The sequence below is a fragment of the Myotis daubentonii genome, chromosome 2 (genome assembly GCF_963259705.1).
Source record: "Myotis daubentonii chromosome 2, mMyoDau2.1, whole genome shotgun sequence".
NCBI classification, from domain to species: Eukaryota; Metazoa; Chordata; class Mammalia; order Chiroptera; family Vespertilionidae; genus Myotis; species Myotis daubentonii.
In genome coordinates, this window is record NC_081841.1 from 66,660,919 (window position 1) to 66,685,137 (window position 24,219).

General features: G+C 40.9%; 1 protein-coding gene across 2 annotated transcripts in view; it reads right to left on the minus strand.

Annotated features, from left to right (window-relative positions):
• Positions 1 to 21,021, minus strand: part of MDM1 (Mdm1 nuclear protein) — a 44,761-nt gene extending 23,740 nt beyond the window's left edge. For both annotated transcript variants that reach the window (XM_059683541.1, XM_059683540.1), the window contains exons 1-7: positions 20,852 to 21,021; positions 19,756 to 19,870; positions 15,616 to 15,986; positions 14,226 to 14,360; positions 4,169 to 4,336; positions 2,595 to 2,698; positions 1,796 to 1,895 (exon numbers count right to left, since the gene is read on the minus strand). In XM_059683541.1, the coding sequence (XP_059539524.1) occupies positions 1,796 to 1,895; positions 2,595 to 2,698; positions 4,169 to 4,336; positions 14,226 to 14,360; positions 15,616 to 15,986; positions 19,756 to 19,870; positions 20,852 to 20,869 (1,011 nt within the window). In that variant the 5' untranslated portion in view covers positions 20,870 to 21,021. The remainder of the gene's footprint in view (positions 1 to 1,795; positions 1,896 to 2,594; positions 2,699 to 4,168; positions 4,337 to 14,225; positions 14,361 to 15,615; positions 15,987 to 19,755; positions 19,871 to 20,851) is intronic.
• Positions 21,022 to 24,219: the final 3,198 nt, after the last annotated feature.

Genomic DNA, 24,219 nt, shown 5'->3' on the forward strand with positions numbered 1-24,219 from the left:
TGCCAATAAAGGTCAAGGCAAACTATACCACTAATTTAAATATTTATCACCACTAATGGCAATTAATGAAACAAACTCCCCCCAAAAGTCACACCAAGGTATCATAATAGGAAACCTTGAAAGACAGTTCTTAAATTAACAACAAAAATGTTCTCTTCTATCAGGGCAGCATAAGGACTATCAGACATAAGGATCCCATTAGTCCATAAAGATCTGATGTCTAAATACCAATTCATCTTAGTTTAAAGAAGTCTCAGAGACTAAGATAATTTTTCCAAAACAAGGAGCTTCTCATGAACCAACTAGTGAAGCACCTAAAAAACAGGACAGGTGGGCCCTGGCTGGTTTGGCTCAGTGCACAGAGTGTCAGCCTGTGGACTGAAGGGTCCCAGGTTTGATTCCGGTCAAGGGTACATGCCTGGGTTGTGGTCTCCATCCCCAGTAGGGGGCATGCAGGAGGCAGCTCATCAGTGATTCTCTCTCATCATTGATATTTCTTTCTTTCTTTCTTTCTCTCTCTCTCTCTCTCTCTCTCTCCCTTCCTCTATGAAATCAATAAAAAACATATTAAAAAAAAAAACAGAACAGGTAGAATGGCCAACACCACACTGGTCCTCTATGGCCACATTCTGTGTCCTGCCTTTGCCGCCAGCTTCTCCTCATTCCCCACCCCACACTCCTTCGATATAGAGCTCCTCGCCAAGGTCTGGCATGGTTATAAACTGCTCAATGCACATATTTTTAACTTGCTCTCACCAGAGTGAATATATAAAATTTGTCCCCAATAATAATCTGGGACAGCTTCAAGCTTTGTCTCTTACTGACTGTATTGCCTCTGAACAATGTTCAAGTAGGGAAGTAGAGAGCAGCAATAGTGGAAGGAATCAAGAAACCTCCTGAAACAACATTCGGAGCATAGAAGTCACTGGAACATGAATCTGGGAGCTAACAGTGCAAAAAGCCAGCAAGCAACTCAAAGTGCCAATGCCTTCCCCCAGAAGCTGATGACATGCAATTGTTAACCATGGTTTTAAGTATCGAGTTAAATAAAAGATCCATTCCCCATTCAAATTACTCCTCTCTTTACAATGATAGGGGGAGGGAGTATTTACTGATGTATAACCTAAACTAATATGTTTTAATTTAGCTAATTCACACAGAAAAGGCAGAAAACCCTCAAGATGTGGTTTAAAAGATGCTAACTATACAATAACCAAAAAAGCTCCGCTGCTTATCCTTTGACTATAAGAAGTTACTAAACTAGCACTTAATAATTCAAGGATTACTCTTTCCCTCAAACCTTTCTTTAGGATTCTCAGAATTTCCCCCATATGTCAGGGTATCCTGACACCATATTAGTAACTCAAACCTCTATCAGCACAGGCCACTCCCTCCCTGTACTTACAGACTGTAATGGTAAACAATGATAACGGCTTCCACTGTCAGACAAACTAATCTAGAAAATTAATCTTCAGTTGCAAAGGTAGAAGTCTGGATGTTATAAAATAATCAAATATATCATACCACAATTCTATAAACTGACTTTATTAACACAACCAAATATGGACTGTAAAAATATTTTTAACTTTAAAGACTTTATAATAATCCATTATTCATCTCTACAGAGCTAGCTGGTATTTTTAAAAAGTAAACACACTGATAAATTATATCCTAATACATACAACTTTAAGTTCCTGATACTTTTATTGCTATTATTGTATCATACATCTTTATATTGTCTCTATTACTAAATCTACAAAGAAAATGTGGGCTTCCTGAGCTTATGTAGACTCACCTGATTTGGTATATTTTCCTTCACTTGTGTCCATGCCCCAGCTTTATATAAATACTGGGCTGGGCTCAGAAATTTTGCTCTATATTCAGAATTCACCTTCCTAACAGAAAAGAAGTGAGTAAATATTTCATCATGCCAATCATCTAAATACTACAGTATCCTATATAATAAAGAAGTAATATGCAAATTGGCCATCACTCCAACACACAAGATGGCCACCCCCATGTGGACACAAGATGGCCAGCAGGGGAGGGCAGCTGTGGGTGATCAGGCCAGCAGGGGAGGGCAGTTGGGGGGACCAGGCCTGCAGGGGAGGCAGTTGGGGGGACCAGGCCTGCAGGGGAGGGCAGCTGGGGGGACCAGGCCTGCAGGGGAAGGCAGTTAGGGGTGACCAGGCCTGCAGGGAAGGGCAGTTAGGGGCAATCGGGCCAGCAGGGAAGGGCAGTAAGGGGCAATCGGGCTGGCAGGGGAGCAGTTAGGCGTCGATCCGGCTGGTAGAGGAGTGGTTAGGGGGTGATCAGGCTAGCAGGCAGACGCGGTTAGGGGCAATCAGGCAGGCAGGCAGGCAAGCAGTTGGGAGTCAGCAGTCCTGGATTGTGAGAGGGATGTCCGACTGCCCATTTAGGCCCAATCCCACCATCGGGCCTAAATGGGCAGTCAGACATCCCTCGAGGGGTCCCAGATTGGAGAGGGTGCAGGCTGGCCTGAGGGACACACACACACACACACACACACACACACACACACCATGCACAAATTTCGCGCACTGGGCCTCTAGTTTATCTTATAAAATACGTACCCAAGCCTTTGATGTTTCCAAGGAGTGAGCTTCTTTTTAAGCTGGCTTAAGTCTTTTGATTCCATTTCTGGTTCTAATTTTAAAGAATCGTCTGTTTTATTACACTAAAATGAAAAAATTTAAAAGCATAAATATTATAAAGTTTACTTGACTACTGTATTACAATTTTGTTTTTAGAAGAAAGCTTTAACTACTAAAGATAACATAGAAATCACAAGAAATCAACAAACAAGTTTTGAAACTAGTTTACCAGGTTAGTTTTTTGAAGTATAGCTCAGGATATAGTTTCATTTTCTAGCTCCTTGGCTAGAAAAAAAATTTTAATTAACAAATAAATACCAAAGTAAATAAACTTTTCATTACTACCTTTTGAGCAGTGATCTTACATTTGCCCTTGATACTCTAAATTTACATTTAATTATGTTATAGTAATTAAATATAAGGCCCCAATTAATAAGTTACCACATTGCTTTACTTAATAACTTAACCACTCTTTTTTCTCTCCAAGAAAAACATAGGCCCCAAAAGTTTTACTGTTAGTCATATAATTTCTATTTTTAGAACCCATAAAATATCAGACATAATACAGGACTTATACCCCATCTATAATAATAAAAGCATAATATGCTAATTAGACCAAACATCCTTCCGGATGACCTTCCAGACAAAGCTGGGGCTGTAAGGGAAGCCCAGGTCCCGGGTGACAGAGGGAAGCTGGTGCCGGCAGCCAGAGGAAGGAAGGCCTACAAATTTCATGCATCGGGCCTCTAGTTTACCTATAACTTACAATAACTTCAACCTGATGCGGCAATTTAAATAGCTATAATTTCACAGAGAAGCAGATGCTTGTATATCCTGAGGTAAAGCATGTGACTTACACTGGTTATAATTTGGCATGCTAAAACTTTGATTTAAAATACATATGTTGAGCTGCTGTGGCTCAGTTGGTTGGGCATTGTCCAGTGCACCAAAAGGCTGCTGGTTCAATTCCTGGTCAGAGCACATGCCTGGGTTGTGGGCTCAATCCCCAATGGAGAGCATGCAGGAGGCAGCCAATCAATGTTCCATTCTCACATCAATGTTTCTCTCCCTCCCATCCCATTCCTCTCTCTCTCTAAAAAATCAGTAAAAGTATTTTAAAAAATAAAATAAAATACTAGTATGTATGTGTGTTTGTTTTATTTCCATTATTTAATTTAAAGTACGTGTTTCTGTAACTGCTGTTACCTGTGGAGCCCACATTACCATAAGGTCAATCATCTGATATCAGACATAGCAGACTTACCTGCTGTACTTGTGAAGCATTCATCACACTGTCTTACATTTAGCTATTTCCACTTCTGTCTCCCCAACAGCCCAAGAACTGCTTAGAACTTAGCACAGTTATCACTGTATTCTCAGTAGCTATCCAATGCCCAGTTCCTACTAAGTGCTCAATGAACATCTGCCATTTAATGAACAAACAAATGACTTAATGAACTAGCTAATAACAAAAATGCCAAGTAGTGGTAAGTGAAAAAAAAAATATGAGTCTAAAATGAGGATTTTGTTTTGTTTAAAGAGTTGATGAATACCTTTTTATCAGGAGATACTGTTTCAAAATGTCCGTTTTCTTTCAAATCATTTCTTAATTTTGGTTCTTTCACAGGAGACAAACCCTTGAAATTTCTTTTGTATTCACTTTCATGGATTATTGAGTTACCTTTGAATTGTGGAACAAATTTGCTTTTATTGTGGAAAACCTTAAAACAAAAATTAGTTTAGTTTAATTTTTTGTTGTTTAATTATACAGAACTCAGTTTTTCAATAGGTTAAAAATTTTCACGCATAAAGTTGAATCACAGAAAATAAAAAAGACCAAATTATATATGACTCTGTAATTTCATTTCACATGTCTAAATAAAGTCCAAAGGGCAACAAAAGCAGAAATAGACAAATGAGATTGTATCAAATTAAAAGCTTTTGTACAGCAAAGAAAAACAACAGAGTGAGAGACAACACATGAAATAGAAGAAAATATGTGCAAACCTTAGATCTCGTAAGGGGTCAATATTCAAAGTATATTTAGGAACTCAATACAATAGCAAGAAAACAATCCAATTTAAAAATGGGCAAAGAGGCATAAAAATAGACACATAAATAAATAAATAAGTGCTGGCAAGGATGTGGAGAAAAGGGAACCCTAGTGCACTGTAGGTGGGAATGCAGACTGATGTAGCTACTATAGAAAATAGTATGAAGTTTCCTTAAAAAATTAAAAATAGAACTATCTTTGACCCAGCAATCTCACTTCTGGAAATATATCCTAAACTAGAGGCCCAGTGCACAAGATTCATGCACTCAGGGGATCCCTCAGCCCGGCCTGTGCCCTCTCTCAGTCCGGGAGCCCTGGGGTGGATGTCTGACTGACGGCTTAGGCCCGCTCTCCGCCTAAGCTGTCAGTCAGACATCCTTAGCGCTGCTGCGGAGGCAGGAGAGGCTCCCGCTATCACCACTGCACTCGCCAGCCATGAGCAGTGAGCCCAGCTTCTAGCTGAGCAGCACTCCCCCTGTGGGAGCGCACTGACCACCGGGGGTAGCTCCTGCATTGAGCGTCTGCCTCCTGGTGGTCAGTGCGCATCATAGCAACTGGTCGTTCCACCATTTGGTTGATTTGCATATTACCCTTTTATTATATAGGATATCCTGAAACACCAATCAGAAAGACTTTATGTTCCCCTATGTTCATAGGAGCATTATTTACAATAGCCAAGATCTAGAAACAGCCCAAGTGCCTATCAGTAGATGAGTGGATAAAAAAGCTGTGGTACATTTTACACAATGGAATACTATGCAGCTGTACAAAAGAAGAAACTCTTACCCTTTGTGACAGCATGGATGAACCTGGAGATTATTATGCTAAGTGAAATAAACCAGTCAGAGAAAGACAAATATCATGTGATCTCACTCATATGTGGAATCTAATGAACAAAATAAACAGACGAATAAAAGAGAACTAGAGTCATGGGTACATGGAACAGACTGACAAATGTCAGAGGGAAGGTGTGGGTGGATGGGTGGGTGGGAAGAGATCAACCAAATAACTTGTTGATTGGACAATGAGCAAAATAAGCAAAATGCTTATTTTTAGCTTAAGTATTCTAAGCTACTAATACATACTAGATGTAATAAATGAATTCGGCAATGTAGCAGGATACAAAATTAACACCCAGAAATCGATGGCATTTACCATTGCAACAAAAAAGTTTATTCCTAAAATAATTAGCAATAAACTTTACCAAGGAGGTAAAGACTTGCACTCAGAAAACCGCAGGACATTTAAAAAAGAGATAGAGGAAGATATAAACAAGTGGAAGAATATACTGTGTTCATGGATTGGTAGAATTAACATCATTAAAACATCCATACTACCCAAAGCAATCTATAATACCAACAGCATGTTTCACAGATCAAGAACAAATACTCCGAAAATGTATATGAAACCAAAATGGACCGTGAATAGCCACAGCCATCATGAGAAAGGAGAACCAAGTTGGAGGGATCACAATACCAGATATCAAGTTATACCACAATGGCACTGTAATCAAAACAGCCTGGTACTGGCCAAGAACAGGCATACAGATCAATGGAACAGAACAGAGACGCCAGAAATCAACCCAAGCCATTACACTCAATTAATTTTGACAAAGGAGGCAAGAATATACAACGGAATAAATACAGCCTCTTCAGCCGAAACCGATTTGGCTCAGTGGATAGAGCGTCAGCCTGCGGACTGAAAGGTCCCAGGTTCGATTCCGGTCAAGGGCATGTACCTGGGTTGCGGGCACATCCCCAGTAGGAGATGTGCAGGAGGCAGCTGATTGATGTTTCTCTCTCATCGATGTTTCTAACTCTCTATCTCTCTCCCTTCCTCTCTGTACAAATCAATAAAATATATTTTTTTAAAAAATACAGCCTCTTCAATAAATGGTGTTGGGGAAATTGGACAGATATATGCCAAAAAAAAAATGAAACTAGACCACCAATTTACACCATACACAAGAATAAACTCAAAACGGATAAAAGATTTAAATGTAAGTAATGAAACCATAAAAATCCTAGAAGAAACCATAGGCAGCAAAATCTCAGCCATCTCTAATAGCAATATGTTTGTGGATAACTCTCCTAGGACAAGGGAAACTAAGGAGAACATAAACAATTGGGACTACATCAAAATAAAAAGCTTCTGCAGAGCAAAAGAAACCATCCACAAAATGAAAAGGAAGCCCACTGCATGGGAGAACATATTTGGCAATGATACATCTGATAAAGGGTTCTATCCAAAATATATAATGAACTTATACAATTTAAGAAAAGGAAGACAGCCGAAACCATTTTGGCTCAGTGGATAGAGCGTCGGCCTGCAGGCTGAAGGGTACCAGGTTCGATTCCGGTCAAGGGCATGTACCTGGGTTGCGGGCACATCCCCAGTGGGAGATGTGCAGGAGGCAGCTGATCGATGTTTCTCTCTCATCGATGTTTCTAACTCTCTATCTCTCTCTCCCTTCCTCTCTGTAAAAAATCAATAAAATATATTAAAAAAAGAAAAGAAAAGGAAGACAATCCAATTAAAAAATGGGCAAAGGACCTAAATAGACACTTCTCCAAAGAGGACATACAGATGGCCAAGAGACATATGAAAAAAATGCTCAAAGTCACTGATCATCAGAGAGATGCAAATTAAAATGACAATGAGGTATCACCTTATACCTGTCAGAATGGCTACCATCAACAAATCAACAAATGACAAGAGCTAGCAAGGATGTGGAGAAAAGGGAATCCTAGTACACTGCTAGTAGAAATGCAATTGGTGTAATTATAAAAAACAGTATGGAGTTTCCTAAAAAAAAATTAAAAATGGAGCTCCCATTTGACCCAGTGATCCCACTTCTAGAAATATATCCTAAGAGACCTGAAACACCATTCAGAAAGAATATTTGTAACCCTATGTTCATAGCAGTGCAAGTTACAATATTTAAGATCTGGAAATAGTCCAAGTGCCAATCAGTAGATGAGTGGGAAAAAAAGCTGTGGTACATTTTACACAATGGAATACTATGCAGGAGTAAAAAAAGAAGGATCTCTTACCCTTTGAAACAGCATGGAGGAACCTGGAGAGTTTTATGCTAAGCGAAATAAGCCAGTCAGAGAAAGAGAAGTATCGCATGATCTCACACATATGTGTAACATAATGAACAAAATAAACTGATGAAAAAATAGATCCAGAGATATAAAAGCATGGAACAGACTAGAATCTCAGAGGGAAGGTGTGGGTGAATGGGTAGGTGGGAAGAGATCAACCAAAGAACTTGTGCGCATATATGCATAACCCATGGACACAGACAATAGGGTGGCAAAGGGCGGGGGTGAGGGGTGAGGAGCCTGAGGTGGGCTAGAAGAGGTCAATGCAGGGAAAAAGGGGACATATGTAAAGCTTTCAACAATAAAGATTTTTTTAAAAAATATTCACGAGTATAGATCATAGTCTAAAAAATAATCCTATTTTCAAAAAATATATAATAGGTAAAATGTCAAAATACAGCATATCATTAAGCTTAAATAAAAAGGCCAGGATATAGAATTATATGTAAAATACTAGAGGCCCGGTGCATGAAATTCGTGCACTCAGGGGGAGAGGGTCCCTTAGCCCAGCCTGTGCCCTCTCATAATCCAGGACTGCTGGCTCCTAACTGCTCATCTGTCTTCCTGCCTAATAGCCCCTAACCACTCTGCCTGCCTGCCTTATCGCCCCTAACCACTCACCTGCTTGCTGATTACCCCTAATCACTCACCTGCCTGCCTGATCACCCCTAACCACTCTGCCTGCCTGCCTCATCACCCCTAACCACTTGCCTGCCTGCCTCATCACCCCTAATCATTCTGCCTTCCTGCCTGCCTGGTTGCCCCTAACTGCCTCTGCCTACTTGCCTGATCACCCTTAACTGCTCGCCTGCCTGCCTGATCGCTCCTATCTGCTCGCCTGCCTACCTGATTGCCCCTAACCATCTCTGCCTGCCTGCTTGATCATCCTTAACTGCTCGCCTGCCTGCCTGATTGCCCCTAACCATCTCTGCCTGCCTGCTTGATCATCCTTAACTGCTCGCCTGCCTGCCTGATTGCCCCTAACTGCCTCTGCTTCAGCCCCCGCCACCAAGGCTTCATCCAGAAGGACATCCGGAAGGTCGTTTGGCTGTCCAGTCTAATTAGCATACTATGTTTTTATTATTATAGATGATCATATATATATATATATATATATATATATATATATATATATATATATATCCAGAAAAAGGCTAAAAACACATTGAAATACATACAATGATTATCTCAGTGATCATTTCAGAGGGGATGATTTTAAGTGATCTTGCTTGTATACTTTGTTATTTATTTACATATTCAGGATATTAATCTTTTATAATATTTCTATATTACATTTATACATTTATGTAAAATTATGTATGTTATGTATATAAAAGAAAATTGAATATAACATGTTAAACATTGAATTACAGAGAAACCCAAATTCTTACCAAACAATTAAAAATAAAAAAATGGGACTACATCAAACCAAAAAGCTTTTACACAGCAAAAGAAACCATTGACCAAAAAGAAAACAAAAACTTATGAAATGGGAGAAAATATTTAAAAATCATATATTAATAAGGGATTAATATATAATAACTAGAGGCCCAGTGCACACAAAATCGTGCACAGTTAGGGTCCCTAGGCCTAGCCTGGCCTCCAGCACATGGCCTCTGCCACTCTGTGACACTACATGAAGCTCCCCACCCCAGGATGCTCTGTGAACCCCGTGACTGCTCCACGAGGCTCCCCGCCCCACGACTGCTCCACAAAGCTTGCTGCCACCCTGCGAAGCTCGCCGCTGGATGCTCTGCGAACTCCCCCCTCCCCTGACCCCACAACTGCTCCACGAAACTCCGCCCCCCCCTCACCCCCCCCACGACTGCTTCACGAAACTCGCTGCCACCCTGGTGACAGCTCCGCTAAGTTCACGGCCACACCGCAAAGCAGCCCACCACCGCCACTCAACAGTCCCCAGTCCCACCCCGCCACCACCCCCTCCTCATGGTGAGCAGCTTGGGGGCCGTGGGGGGACGGGGGGACTGAGAGGGCTCCATGCACTTCATGGTGACCAGTTGCCTGTTCGGTTGTGATGGCACCTAGCTCTTTATATATATTAAGATAGGCCGGTCAGTGTGGATCAGTGGATTTAGCATCATCCCATGCACCAAGAAGTCATTGGTTCCATTCCAGGTTAAAGCACATGCGGGCTCAGTTCCCAGCATAGGGCCTGCAGGAGGCAGCCAATTGATGTTTTACTCTCATCAATGTTGCTATCTCTCTCCCTCTCCTTTCCTCTCTCTAAAATCAATAAAAACATATTTTAAAGTATGTATATAATAATAGAACTCATACAACTCAAAAGAAAAAAAAACAATTCAATTAGTAATGGGCAGAGAAACTGAATAGACATTTTTTTCAAAGAAGACATACAAATGGCCAATGGGTATACAAACAGGTGATCAACATCATTAATCATCAGGGAAGTGTAAATTAAAGCTACAATGGGACAATTACCTCGCATCAGTTAGAATTATTATTATCAAAAATACAAAAGATAAATATTGGCAAGGATGTGGAGAACCTTTGAACACTGTTGGTAAGAATGTAAATTAGTAGAGCCATTATGAAAAACAGTATGAAGGTTCCTCAAAAAATTAACAACAAAACCTCATATGATTCAGCAATTCCATTTGTGGGTATATTTCCAAAGGAATTGAAATCAGTACCTCAAAGAGATATCTGTACTCCCTTGTTCACTGCAGCATTATTCACAATAGCCAAGATATGGAATGAACCTAAGTGTCCATCCACAGATGAATAAATAAAGAAAATGTGGCATGTATATATAATGGAATATTATCCAAACTTAAAAAGAAATCTTCTCATTTGCAACATGGATGAATCTGGAGAACATATGCTAAGTAAAATAAGCCAGAACAGAAAGACAAAAACTGCATAACTGCACTTACATGTGGAATCTATAAAAGTCAAACTCATAGAAGCGGAGTAGAATGGCAGTTGCCTGGGGCCAGTGGGTGGGGAAAATGGGAATATATTGGTTGAAAGGTTCAAAATTCCAATTATGCAGGACAAATAATTTCTGCAGCTCTCGAGTATAGCATGGTGACTATAGCTAATAATACTGCATTGTATACTTGAAACTTGCCAAGAGGGTAGATCTCAGCATACAAAAAAAATGTTCTCACCATAAAAAAAAGGTAACTATGTGAAGGGATAGATGTGTTAGTTTGATTGTGGTAAATATATATATATATATAAACATTATATTGTACACATAAATATATCATTTTTGTCAATTATACCTCAATAAAACTGGAAAAAAATCCAAAGATCAACTTTCTATATTCATTACTACTATGTTCTGAATAATAGCTATTGTAATCAAAATAATGCTTAAGCCAAGAAAAATAATGCATCATATCTTTTCTATCTTTTCTCCCCAAAGTCTCCCATCAGTTTGGTAATGGAATTCATAGAATAGACATCTAAGTACAGTGGGGCCTTGACTTACGAGTTTAATTCGTTCCGTGACGGAGCTCATAACTCAAATTACTTGTATGTCAAATCACTGTGACGTTCGCTGCGCCAACTAGCGGTGGGGTATCTGAAACTGGCTCGTAACCGGAATTTTTTTGAGCTTGCAACTCAAAGGAATAATAGATACAGAGGCAGAGCTGCCTCAAACAGATTGTCAAACTGCAGCGGGAAGGCCGGGGAGGGTTGGGGGGCAGGAGGGAGGGGGGTAAGAGATCAACCAAAGGCCTTGTATGCATGCATATAAGCATAACCAATGGACATAAGACACTGGGGGATAGGGGAGGCTAGGGGACTGTCAAGGGCGGGGGGGGGGGGGGAGGACACATATGTAATACCCTTTGTAATACTTTAAGCAATTAAAAAAAAATCGGCCAAGAGACGGCTCGTATCTCAAAACAACTCGTTAGTCAGGACACTCATAAATCAAGGCCCCACTGTATATAAAAGCCTAAGCAACCATTCGACCATTCGATCAGTAGCTATGATGTTCACTGACCACCAGAGGGCAGACATTCAATGCATAGGCATGGAAACATGGAACAGACTGATGAATCTCAGAGGGAAGAGGGGAGGGGAGAGGGCAGGAAGAAGTTACCCAAAGATCTTTTATGCATACTAGAGGCCTGGTGCATGGATTCGTGCACCAGTTGGGTTCTCTTGGCCTGGCCTGCAGGGACCGGACCAAAACTGACAGTCCAACATCCTGCGAGAGGTCCTGGATTGCAAGAGGGTACAGGCCAGGCTGAGGGACCCCATCAGTGCATAAATTAATGCACTGGGCCTCTTGTATTTTAATAATATGAACATAGAAATTAGTTTTACAAGGCAACTCTATTGTCAACTCTACCATTTTTTTCCCCCTCAACATGTATTTTTTTCTTCCTGCAATAGAAAATGCTGAATATTTTGAATGTCTGGTATGTTCATTTGTTCAGTTTTTGTTTCTTTGCTTATTTGTAGTTTAAGGCAAGGGAAAAGTCACATAATTATTATGTTCCTATTTTTAAATGTTTCCTTTTATCTTAATACTTCATAATATGGTTTCAATTTTATAGTATATTACTACTGTTTACAACAAAAGCAAATGAAAAAGATGGAAGCTCAAATAATATTATTTCTTTATAACTCTGAACAGTACATCTTCACTGAAATTGAATCCAAACAGTGTATCTTTTTAAGATACAATATAATCTCAAGTAGTTTTCTGCCAAATATTGCTTATTCCTTTATATATTAATATAAGACATCCTTTCAGAAGACAGGAGTCTGATAAAACAGAACTAAACAGCTCCTTTAGAGGTTCCCATCAGCAAGAATTTCATTTCTTCAAAGAGCTCTTCAGTCCACAGACCCTGAAACTGATATGCTTTGAAGTAACAAAGGGTATCTGCTTCCCCCCAAAATTATTTGAAACCCTCATAATAAAAGCAATAAAACTACTATAGTATTGCTAGTGATTTACATTATATTTCTAATCCTATGAAAAAGAACATTTCTATACAATAGTCCCATTGAAATATGTAAAAGTTGTTAATGGTACTTTAATTGGAATCATTTCTATTTTAAAGGTGACATACTCTATAAAAACTGAAGAATTTATAATGTTTAGGTATTAAGTAATTTTTGGGTACACTTACTATCCAAGAATACTTGTAAACCAGCAAAAGTATTGATCCTACTTACTAGGTTCATAAAGGGTATATATCATTTTATATTATTTTATATGTTCCTAAAATGTTATATAAATTTCAGGTATTTTAAAAACTGAATAACAAGTAAAGAAGCCCAAAACTTCCACAATATATAGAATCACTGATATTATCTTAGCATAAAATGACTTATGTTCTTGCCTAGCTAAATCTAACTATCCTCTCAGTACTTAGGGGTTTAAAGTGAATGTTGCGATACAGGAGAAAATGAATGTGAGGATGTGTAAAGAGGTGTGTGTGTGTGTGTGTGTGTGTGTATGTGTGTGTGTGTGTGTTTATAAAGAAAAACACAAATATGAGGAGAAACAAGTCTGAGCTGTCACGAGCCTCTGAGGATATTCTAAATGGAAGTACTTCCTACCTAGGCCTAGGAGTACGTTTAAGAACATAAAAGAGTGAAGGGCCTAAGAACTGTCTAGAGCAGCGGTTCTCAACCTGTGGGTCGCGACCCCTCACAGGGGTCGCCTAAGACCATCAGGAAACACATATATAATTAAATATTGTTTTTGTGAGTAATCACTATGCTTTAATTATGTTCAATTTGTAACAATGAAATTGGGGGTCACCACAACATGAGGAACTATATTAAAGGGTCACGGCATTAGGAAGGTTGAGAAACACTGGTCTAGAGGATGACAATAGTAAAACAAGAGTATTTATTGGTAATGGTAATCCAATACTAAACTTGTGTAAGGGTACAATGAATCTAATATCATTTAGTCATCATTATAGCTTTTGAATTTTATAAATGTAGTTAATTGTGAATTCCTATTACTGTTCATTTAATAAAAAGATAAAACTGTATATCTTCTGTTACTATCAAGATATTTTATATTTATTGAAATAAATATCCAAGGCAGTTATGCCTTTCTTAGAAGACAAAAAAATATATTAGTCAACTAAACACATTTTAGAATAAAACCGAGTTAATTTTTAAATAAATAAAAGAACTCACAGCATGCAAAAACTTATCAGTTGAGAAAAAAGTTTTCATTACCCTGTCTCATACTTAGCATATATAGTACATCTGGCAACAATGATCATCAGTGGCCTAGGACAATATAGCATGAATCAGAAGTAATCAAATGATTTTAGCAAGACTCTCATTTTCACTTCTCTAGAACCTACCTCCAGGCCTACTTAAGTATCTAATTTCTTTTAGCAATTAGTTCTATGTAAATCTGCATAATTAGAATAAATGATGATATTCAAAAATATATTACATCCATTGAACTACCTGATTGGCTGCAAACACTGGCGCAGTTTCTTTAGGGGTCTTCCAAACAAACTGCCTTTGATATTCAGAATTTCTCAAGGCACTTTGTGAAGGAGAAACAGTCAGTCCAGCTTTCTTCTGCAGAAATCTATCCAACTGTTAGGGAAAAACAATCCCACCCAAAGTCATTAAAAATTTCCATTCACGTTTTTCTTTTTTACTGTGGTTAAAAAAACATAACATGAAATTCACCCTTAACAAATTAAGTTTACAGTACAGCATTATTAATTACATCTACACTGTTGTACAACTTTTCTCAACAGATAATATACCTTTTAAATTGTCAAACTATTCAAAATTCCTTTAATGCTGTCAAGAAATTATTATGCATCCCAGAAAAAGATTAAAAACTTTCAGTTCCTTCCTGCCAATTATTTATAATTAAATCCATTACTGAGAAATAACAGCCTCTTGCTTCACCAACACATTGCTTCTGGGACACCGCTTCCCCCTGTTAACCAGCTTTACACATCACCTTCCTTGATTCCCCTATGCACCCTGGTTTTCACAAGCCATGGATTCTTCTCCAGCACTTCTAAGTGCCTCTCCGTGGTTCCAGTCAGCAGTGGACATGAAATGGGGAAGCAGCACAGTGCAATGGAGAAAAACGTGGGAGGCAGTGAGATGTCTGCACAGGTCCCTGCAGCCTCTGCTTATGTGCTCCCAGGGACCTTCTGCAGGCCAGCTATGACATAAGAGAGAACTGCAAGATCTTTGAGATACAGCCAAAACTCTCCTTTCTTTTGCATTTCATCAATTGAGATTCTGTTTGTTTTTTTCTTCCTGGTTTACAATAATAAATTGAAAAGAGCCTAGGTAGAAGTCAGCTCACCATCCCTGCCAGAGGTAATGACCTACTCCCCTTCTCTGTCTCAACTTGATCTCTCCCTTAGGACTCAGGTACTGATATATGATGAATAAAATCCAGAAGCAAGCTGTCCACCCAATGAAGAAATACCTTGGTATAACCAGTACAAAGTGACTATTAAGAATAGAGAAGGCAGGGGAGGATGGAAGTGGGGGGTAAGAGATCAACCAAAGAACTTGTATGCATGCATATAAGTATAATCAATGGACACAGACACTAGGGGGCGGGGGTGAGGGTATGTACTGGGGATTGGGAGTGATGAGGAGAGGTCAATGGGGGGAAAGGGAGACATATGTAATACTTTAAACAATAAAGAATTAAAGAAAAGAAGAATAGAATTCACAATAAAGTCAGTAGCCTCTTGTTAACTCTGCTATAGACAAAAAACAACAGAAAAATTTTAAGCATTAAATGTAATAATACTGAATGAAAGCTACAAAAATATTATATGCTTTTGAAAAGAAATACAGTGAATATACTTACCCTATTATCTGTTTTTTCTGAGAGAAGCTTGGTACAACTATCCTGTTCCACATTTTCATTAACTGGTATGTGGTTTATTACTGCATCCGTATTATCTTCCACGATATCTGAAGCCCTTTCAGCTCTGGAGTCTGGAGAGTGACACGTGGTTCTCTTGGGAACCTTGGTGGCTTCTAGTGCAAGAACCCTTTCTTGGTTAACATCTTTTCGTTCTGCCCCTTGTGAGTCCGGTGCTCCTGGAGCTTCAGGTTCTGGTGACGCAGCCACACTGTTCTCTGAGGTAGCTCCATTCCACTCAAGAAATTTTGAAATCTGTGGGTCATTTTGAGGGACTCTTCTTTTTGAAATAAAACTTGGCTCTTTTGTGATTCCTACAAAATAGAGTATACAAAAGTAGCAGATACCAAAGCATAAGGTTACAAAGATAACTTTTAATAACACTTATGAGAGATGAAATGAAATATCAAATTCAGCTGAGAATCCAAGCATAGGTTTTCAACATAAAATCTTTAATTTTGCTTTAAAGAAATATTAAAAGTTTGACCATAAAAAATATTAAAATTGGGGTCACAATGTTCAAGTTATCCTCACACAAGTCACTAGAACCACAACGTGATGGCCTGGCAAGTCAAGTGGCACATGCTGCTCCGTTTCTAATTTCTTTCCTGTGCTACTTAACAGAACAATGGGCCCTGGTACTGTCAAAATTTGGAACTTTTCACAAAGCTTCTCTTATGCACAGCAGACCAAGATGAGAAGGGATGAGGTGTCATTATGATGGATCTTGGTTCTACATTTGCCTTGATTTCCTGAGAATTAAAGAGAATGAACCCTTTTAACAAGAGCTAAGATACTATTTCTCTATATTTCTGTCTGGCAACAAATGTCCAAAAACTTAACCTGCTGCGAGGTAAGAGGAGCTCGGTGGAATGACAGACACTAAGATACTGCCCCAGTTTGGTGCCATTCTTTAAATAGAAAGAAGATCGTACAGAGTGAGGAAGAAAGATAAGACTAGAAGGGAAGGGGAGGAGAAGGAGGTGGACAGAAAATCTGCATGAGGTAAAACACAAACAAACACATAGTTCTTTGGCCTCTATCGTGGATGTTCTGACCACTGGCCACAGACAGAGTCCCCACCCTTTCAAGGCTCCCCTAGACCAGTGGTATTCAAAATGGGTGCACATATGTCTGGAGGCATATATAGATATTCTGAAGGTGGGGGGGGAGGGTAAACAGAAATGGGCAGCTTAAGGAAATCATTTTCCAGATCCTAATTTCCATATGTTACTTCCTGACAGTGATCTTCCTAAGAGATGCATCTGCCATCTGTAGTTTTATTTCTCACCACACCTTTCGTAATCACCCCTTTCCCACTTTTCATAAAAGGCAGACATACCTCTCAACCAGCCTCGGGGAATAAAAAATATCTCACAGGTAGGGAAGGAAAACAAAGGGACAATTCAAGAAAACATAACCCCTGGCAGCAAAGCAAAGAAGGCAGAGATTAGAAATAACAAAGGAGCCACGCCTTATTTCACCCAGCTCCACAGCTTTTCCATCTGCCTATCTTAAATTAAAATTCAGGTGTGGAGGGTCATCATGTGAAATGCATATATGCATATTAACTCATTTATGTGGATTGCAAAGTTTGACCTCTTTTTTCTCACAGAAAATAATTTTGATTAGTTTTGCCAAGGACTAACTTTACCGATTATATCTATGATGAACATTTACCATAAACTGAATGAGCTAAAGTGGAAGCTCCAATTTTAACAAAATATATGTCAAATACATGTACAATATTTAATATACCAGAAATCACATTTTTTGAAACTTTATCACACTTATAATAAAAAAAAATTAAATATCAACTTAAAAATGTGAAGGAATATAAACACCTTTTAAGTTCTTTTAGGGGTATGAAAGCTTGAAGTTTGAAGCCCACTAGACTTTTCTCTGCTTTAACACAGACAGGCGCTTCTGGTAGAAGAACAAAATAAATGGAGAAGATTTTCAAGTGGCCTCCCCTTATCTCCCAGCACCAGCAAAAATACACTATGGGGAAAAAATATACTTGTTAACAGAACACCCAGCCAGTCCTAGGTAACACTACTGTTGTTCCTGGCAAACCTCCCACTTTCCTTTATGAACATCCTGGAGTTCTCAACTCAGGCCTCCCCCTTACCTAATATTCTCCATTAACATGCCTCCTTTTATAATGTACTAGTGGCCCGGTGCACAAAATTCATGCTGGGGGGTTGGGGGGGAGGTGGGGTGTTCCTCAGCCTGGCCTGCACCCTCTCACAATCTGGGACTGCTGGCTCCTAACCACTCACCTGCCTGCCTACCTGCCTGATTGCCCCTAACCACTCTGCCTGCCAGCCTGATCATCCCTAACTGCCTCTGCCTTGGCCCCACCACCATGGCTTTGTCCGGAAGGATGTCCGGAAGGTCTTCCAGAAGGTCTCCTAGTCTAATTAGCATATTACCCTTTTATTCGTATGGATCATTCTCCAAAGTATCATTTCATTACCTCTCAACCCTCAAACACACCTCATCTAAGTAAAAAGGACATGGAGGCAACTATTTGGTTACCCAATTTCCCTCTAGACCAGCTGTGGGCAAACTACGGCCCGCGGGCCGGATCCGGCCCGTTTGAAATGAATAAAACTAAAAAAAAAAAAGACCGTACCCTTTTATGTAATGATGTTTACTTTGAATTTATATTAATTCACACAAACACTCCATCCATGCTTTTGTTCCGGCCCTCCGGTCCAGTTTAAAAACCCATTGTGGCCCTCGAGTCAAAAAGTTTGCCCACCCCTGCTCTAGACCCTCAGTGGAGCATCCACACTGTAAGAGAGATTTATTTTGGATTCTTATCTAATCAAATTTGTGGAGCTTCTCATCATTTGGAGAGGATTATGAGCATCATCCTGCCCAAGAAACAGGGACATCCAGCCTTTGAAGTCAGGCTCTGGGCAAAGATTCCGATACTTCAAAGGATCCCTAAAAGAGTCACCCTTCTATTCAACTCTTCCCTTTATTTCCCAAACCTAATCCTGGGAACACCCTCATTTTACTAATTTCCCAGGCCTGGCAAGTACTCATAAGCCTTTCCTTCTCCTGGCTTAAAACACCCAACATTTGAGGAACTTACCGGCCACACATCAGGCACTTCCACATGTCACATATGAGGCACCAAGCATTCATCTGTATATATGGGTCTGACCCTTAACAGGCAACAGCTCATTTAATCCCTCCCAGCAGTTCTGTGCAATGTGCTTCCTAAGTCTCACTTGGTGAAATAGGCCAAATTTGCCAAGGTCACACAGCTAATGTGGATTCACACTTCAGGCTTATTCATTCATTCAGAAATTAGTGATAAGAACTAGAGTGTGTCAGGTACTGCGTGGTAACAAGGTGCTGAAGACAGACTCAAAGTGCTGCTCTCAGAGATTTTATACTCTAGTGAGGAAGAATTAAGGAAGCAGGTAGAATAAAGTCAGTCCCTCTCTTTTCCCCTCTGCCAGGCTCTGGGAAACCTTGGCCCAGGGCACTGACTTCCTTGGTATAAAGGGAGGAAGCATGTATGATGACAAGAATGTGGCCTCTGAACTCATGGTTGTGAACAGTACAGACTTGATTTCAAATCATAGTCCCATCATTTACTAGCTGTGAGCCTTGGGCAACATAATCTATCTACGCTTCAATTCCTCAATACCTTGGGAACACTTCTCCCCAAGCTTGTCTACTCTGTTTTCATATATCAGCTCAAACAGCGAATCTAAAGTATATTTTCTCCAATCCATCCCTCCCCAAAGGTATCTATCATGCTCGCCTACAATTTTAAAAAACGACCTGAAATCCCCTAGCTTTTTTAATAAGTTACTTGTTCTGCTCTTCCCTACATTTAAGGAATGTAGGGAAGTTAGAATGTCTAGTTAGAGACTATTTCCCTAGAAGCTAAGAATGGTCCTGGCCTATAGTAAATCCTAAAAAATATATATATATTTGTTATATAAACAAATGCATAAGTCAACCAGGCCAACTGATGCTTCACAATTTTGTAATCACTTTGCAAACTTACCCCAAGGCTTTTTCAAGTAATAATGACTATCTGTTTCCCCAACTTACCTAATTGATCTGATCTAAGTCCAGCCCATGGGTGCCTTCGACTTACTGAGGCGTTACAGGACTCTGATAAGTAAGACTTTTTCCACAGAAAGTTCCTCTGGTATTCACTCAGCCCCTGCAATGCAAAGTACAATTGGAGTACAATGTCATTAATGAGCGTTGTTTTAAAGAAGGCATCAGTAAAAATCATTTCTGAACCTCTATAAAGGTTTGCAAGACTTAAGATAAACAAAGAAGAGCACCTTCACCATAGCTAATATTGACCTGGCCCTGGGCTAAGCAGTTCACAGGCGTTATATCCTTTAATCCTCGCAACCACTGGAGGCAGATGCCAGCAGGAATCTGAGACTCAGAACAGCTACCCTGATTCCAAAGCCTGAGCTCTTTTCTAATAACAGTGACAATCGAAAGCCTCACCACTATAATTACCCTAATTAAGGTCTCGAGGAGGACACAATATTCTGCATTATGCCTAGTCCCTTTGAAAATTCTGCCAAGTCAATAGAAGAAAGACAAATCCCCATCCCCATCTGGATACAAACCCTTAAGATACAAAGCTAAGACAGTCGGGGTTTTGTGGAAAGCTTGGCCAAGCCGTTATGTTGAAGGGTGCTTGACGCTGTCAGCTACCTAGACATTTTAACGAACCAAAGGCACGACTATGAATGATGTGTATTTCTCACACCCTGTCGTCCTGTCAAGGTCCCATTTCTCAAGCCTTTAAAAGATAGACGCACTTTCAAGTTTCCAAGGGGAGGGGCGTTAAACGCTAAACTGGGAGGTGGGCCCCCAGTGTCCCAATCTGAAGGCCACTCGAAGGTGCTCTCCCTCCATCTCCACGGAGCCTCCCAACCCATCTCAACACCATCCAACTGGACCACATGGTAAGTCGGAAGCGAGTGCGAGCCGAGAGGGAGCTCGGTAAGAGGAGACGAGCATCCTCCAGGGCGGTGGCAGGCAGGCGCCCAGCCTGGCAGGTTCTGCAGGGGCCGAGCGAGGGGCGCGGCGCAGAAAGCCAGCGAGGCCGCCACGCCTCGCACCCGCCCCGCCATGGCTCCCCCCCATCAGCCTTCGGGCCCGCGGACCCCGGCCTCACCTTGAAGCGCACCGGCATGTCGCCCGGCACTGGAGCCCCCCGCACCCCGACAGTTAACGGGACCAAAAGCCCCGAGGGGGCGGGGCAACAACAGTCGGTTTCCTAGCAAAACCCTCGGCCCGGCGTCCCCGACTACGCGCCGGCGCATTCCGCGCTTCCCTCCTTGAGCCCCGTCGCTCTGCCTTTCCCCGCCCACTCGGAGTCCTAAGGACCAATAGAAACTTGGAAAACTGCTTGCCGTCATGAATATTTTACCAATCGATGCCCGGAAGGGGGACTCCCGCCTCCCGTGCCAAATCCCGAGGGCAAATCGCGATGGCGGGCGGAGGGCCGGCCAATGAGGTTCCCGGGAGCGCGGTGGGCGGGGCCCCGCGGGAGCTTCGTCTGGGAAACAGCTCGCGGCTGCGGGTATTGCGGTTCCCGCGCAACAATGGGCGTCGGTGGTGGTGGGATTCGTGAGCCCCAGGCCTCGCGGGGCCAGGTTCCTGACGTCATAAGGCATAAAGGTGTGTTCTTCATTCCAAAATGTGTGACGGAACCGAACGTTTGTTTTTCTAAAGGGAAAGTGATGAGGTCTGTTCTCCTGAATATCAGTTCCTACAACCCAGTGGTTCTCAACCTTGGCTGCACATTAGAATCACCTGGGAATCTTTTTAAAATCCTGATTTCTGGGCCTCTTCCTCCGGAAATTCTGTTTCTTTGTTATAGCGTGGGGCCACAACATTAGTAACAAACAGAATTTCCGGAAGGTGAGGCCCAGAAATCAGGATTTTAAAAAGATTCCCAGGTGATTCTAATGTGCAGTCAAGGTTGAGAACCACTGCTAACAGAAAGCCATGGTAGACTACTTACTGCCACATCGAAAGGGCTAGGCCAAAAAATAAATACAGCTTAGGCAGAGCAAAAAAAAAAAAGAATTTATTATATCTTGAAAGACAAACTGCTGATTTCCAGTGGTGTTCTTGCCTCCTCCAATACCCCCTCAAAAAAAAAAAAAATGTACATATAACTCTTACATTAATGATGCTTGTGAGTCTCACTGTCTCCCCTCCCACCCTTTTTTAAAAATTCGGTTTCATTTTAATAGACTTTAATATATTCTACGATTGACAGAACACCGTGCAGACCCTGAGAATGGGAAAGAAAGAAATGGTGTAGACAGTTCTCTAATATACTTGAGGAGTATTAACAAATATTCATTAAATAAGAGTATAATGCATCATGTGGTAAATTTCCAAATGACTGGTATAAGTGATAAGGGCTATCGGAATTGGAGGAGGGAGTCACCCCAAGGGCAGAGATCATGAGAAAATGCCTCAGGGAGAAATATTTAGACTCAGCCTTGAAGATCAGAAGGGCTGAAATAAGTAAAGAGGGAAATGCCACAAACGAAGGGCAGATGTCTGAATGGACTGGGGTAAAGCTTCTTCCAGGAGCAACGAATGCAGTGTCTCTTACTTTTGTCATTTGTTGGCCGAAGGAAACTTTCACATATTAATGCCAATCCTTGATGCTCTATTTAAAGCATGTTCTGCAAAGGCTTGTCTTCCCGAATCCTGACTGATGCCTCTGTTCTTCTTCTTCATCACTGAGATACTTAAAAATCCATTTGAAGGATCCACCTGCTATATCTGACACAAAGAGAATATTAAATTAGTCCCAATGTGCCGTGCATGCAGGGGGCCCTTGAAAAATGTTAATTGGTGATGATAGCATCTCTACCGTGTAAATTAAGAATGGCACAAACAAGACACTGTGAAACATAAAACAAAAGGCAGCCCAGATCTTACAGGGCAGGGAAGACGGAGCTGTGGTTGAACACAGCTTTGTGACCAAGTGATGCCATGGTGACATCAGTGAAAGCAAGCATGTGGGGTGTAGCCGGTCTACTAAACAAGAGCAATAATAACTGCGGTAGTAGAGCTCCACTGAACAGGGAATAAACGACAAGAAAAATCAAACAGCAGATGGGAAAAATAACTGAGTCACAACCTGAATTTGCTAAAACGTCTTATAGGGAGAAGACTAGTCTATTTTTAAATGAAAGCCTACCCCAGTTTTTTGAGACAAAGATGTAGAAATGGAAAAAAAGGGACAACCTTAGCAAATGAGAGTTTGTAGCCTGTTTCGCCTGCTCTTACACTCTCTGATACTGCAGGAAACAGACCCAGTACCCTAGAAAGTTCCACCCCAAGCGTTTTGGGGAGTCCCTAGAAAGTGTCTCCCCTTTGCTTATAGCTACCACGTAAACTGTACCAAATAGCTGTGTTATTCCGATAGCCACACGTCTGTAGATGTCATTCTTGCTGCTGGCCAGCACAGCCACACTTGCTAGGTACTGAGTGTCCCTGGGCACAGCATGAAACCTCCTCAGACAGCTCAGCCCTGTTGGTGATCTGTGGCAAGCCTCTCTCCCTTTTCTGTGTGACCCTCTATTAGGTGAGTACCAAAGTATTGAAAAGAACTTTAACACATGTATTTTATCCTCCCTTCTCTCCAAAGGGAAGTCCATGGAGTCTAAGCCAGAAAGTAGTGATACATCTCACTCTGTACTTAGATGAGCTCTCTTCCACCAGTTAAGGCCCTCTTACTGGGACAAGGGCGCCTGCTATACCTGACTCCCTCATCCATTTGTTAATTTCTCTGTTTCTCACACAAATAAATTTGTTTATTGCCTTCAAGAGACTAGATTGGTACAACCTCTATGAAGAATAATTGAGGAAAAAAAGCAAAAAAAAAAAAGTAATTGGGCAATCCTTTTATTTTTATTTTTTTATTTTTTTACATTTTATTGATTTTTTTACAGAGAGGAAGGGAGAGGGATAGAGAGTTAGAAATATCGATGAGAGAGAAACATCAATCAGCTGCCTCCTGCACACTCCCCACTGGGGATGTGCCTGCAACCAAGGTACATGCCCTTGACCGGAATCGAACCTGGGACCTTTCAATCTGCAGGCCGACGCTCTATCCACTGAGCCAGACCTGTTAGGGCTGGGCAATCCTTTTAACTCAGCAATTCCACTTTTGTAACTATCTTAGAGATATTCTTGCCCATATGTGAAAAATCTTTATTTGAGGTTATTTGCTGCATTGTCTACAGTAACAAAAGTTAGAAACAGCATAAATATCCATCTGCAGGAGACTAGTTAAATGCATCATGGTTTCTTTAGGATCCAGAGTAAGAACCAGCTCTGCAGCAGGTCCACATGCCAGTGCAGGCTCTGCTCTGCTCCTTCAGACCTTCTGACCCAGCGGGTCCAGGGATGGACCCCTGTGGAGTTGGACCCCCTTCGGGTCTTAAGTACCATATTCATCAGGATCCAGCCAGGAAAACAGAAACTGCCAGAAGCATTTCAACAAAGAAAACT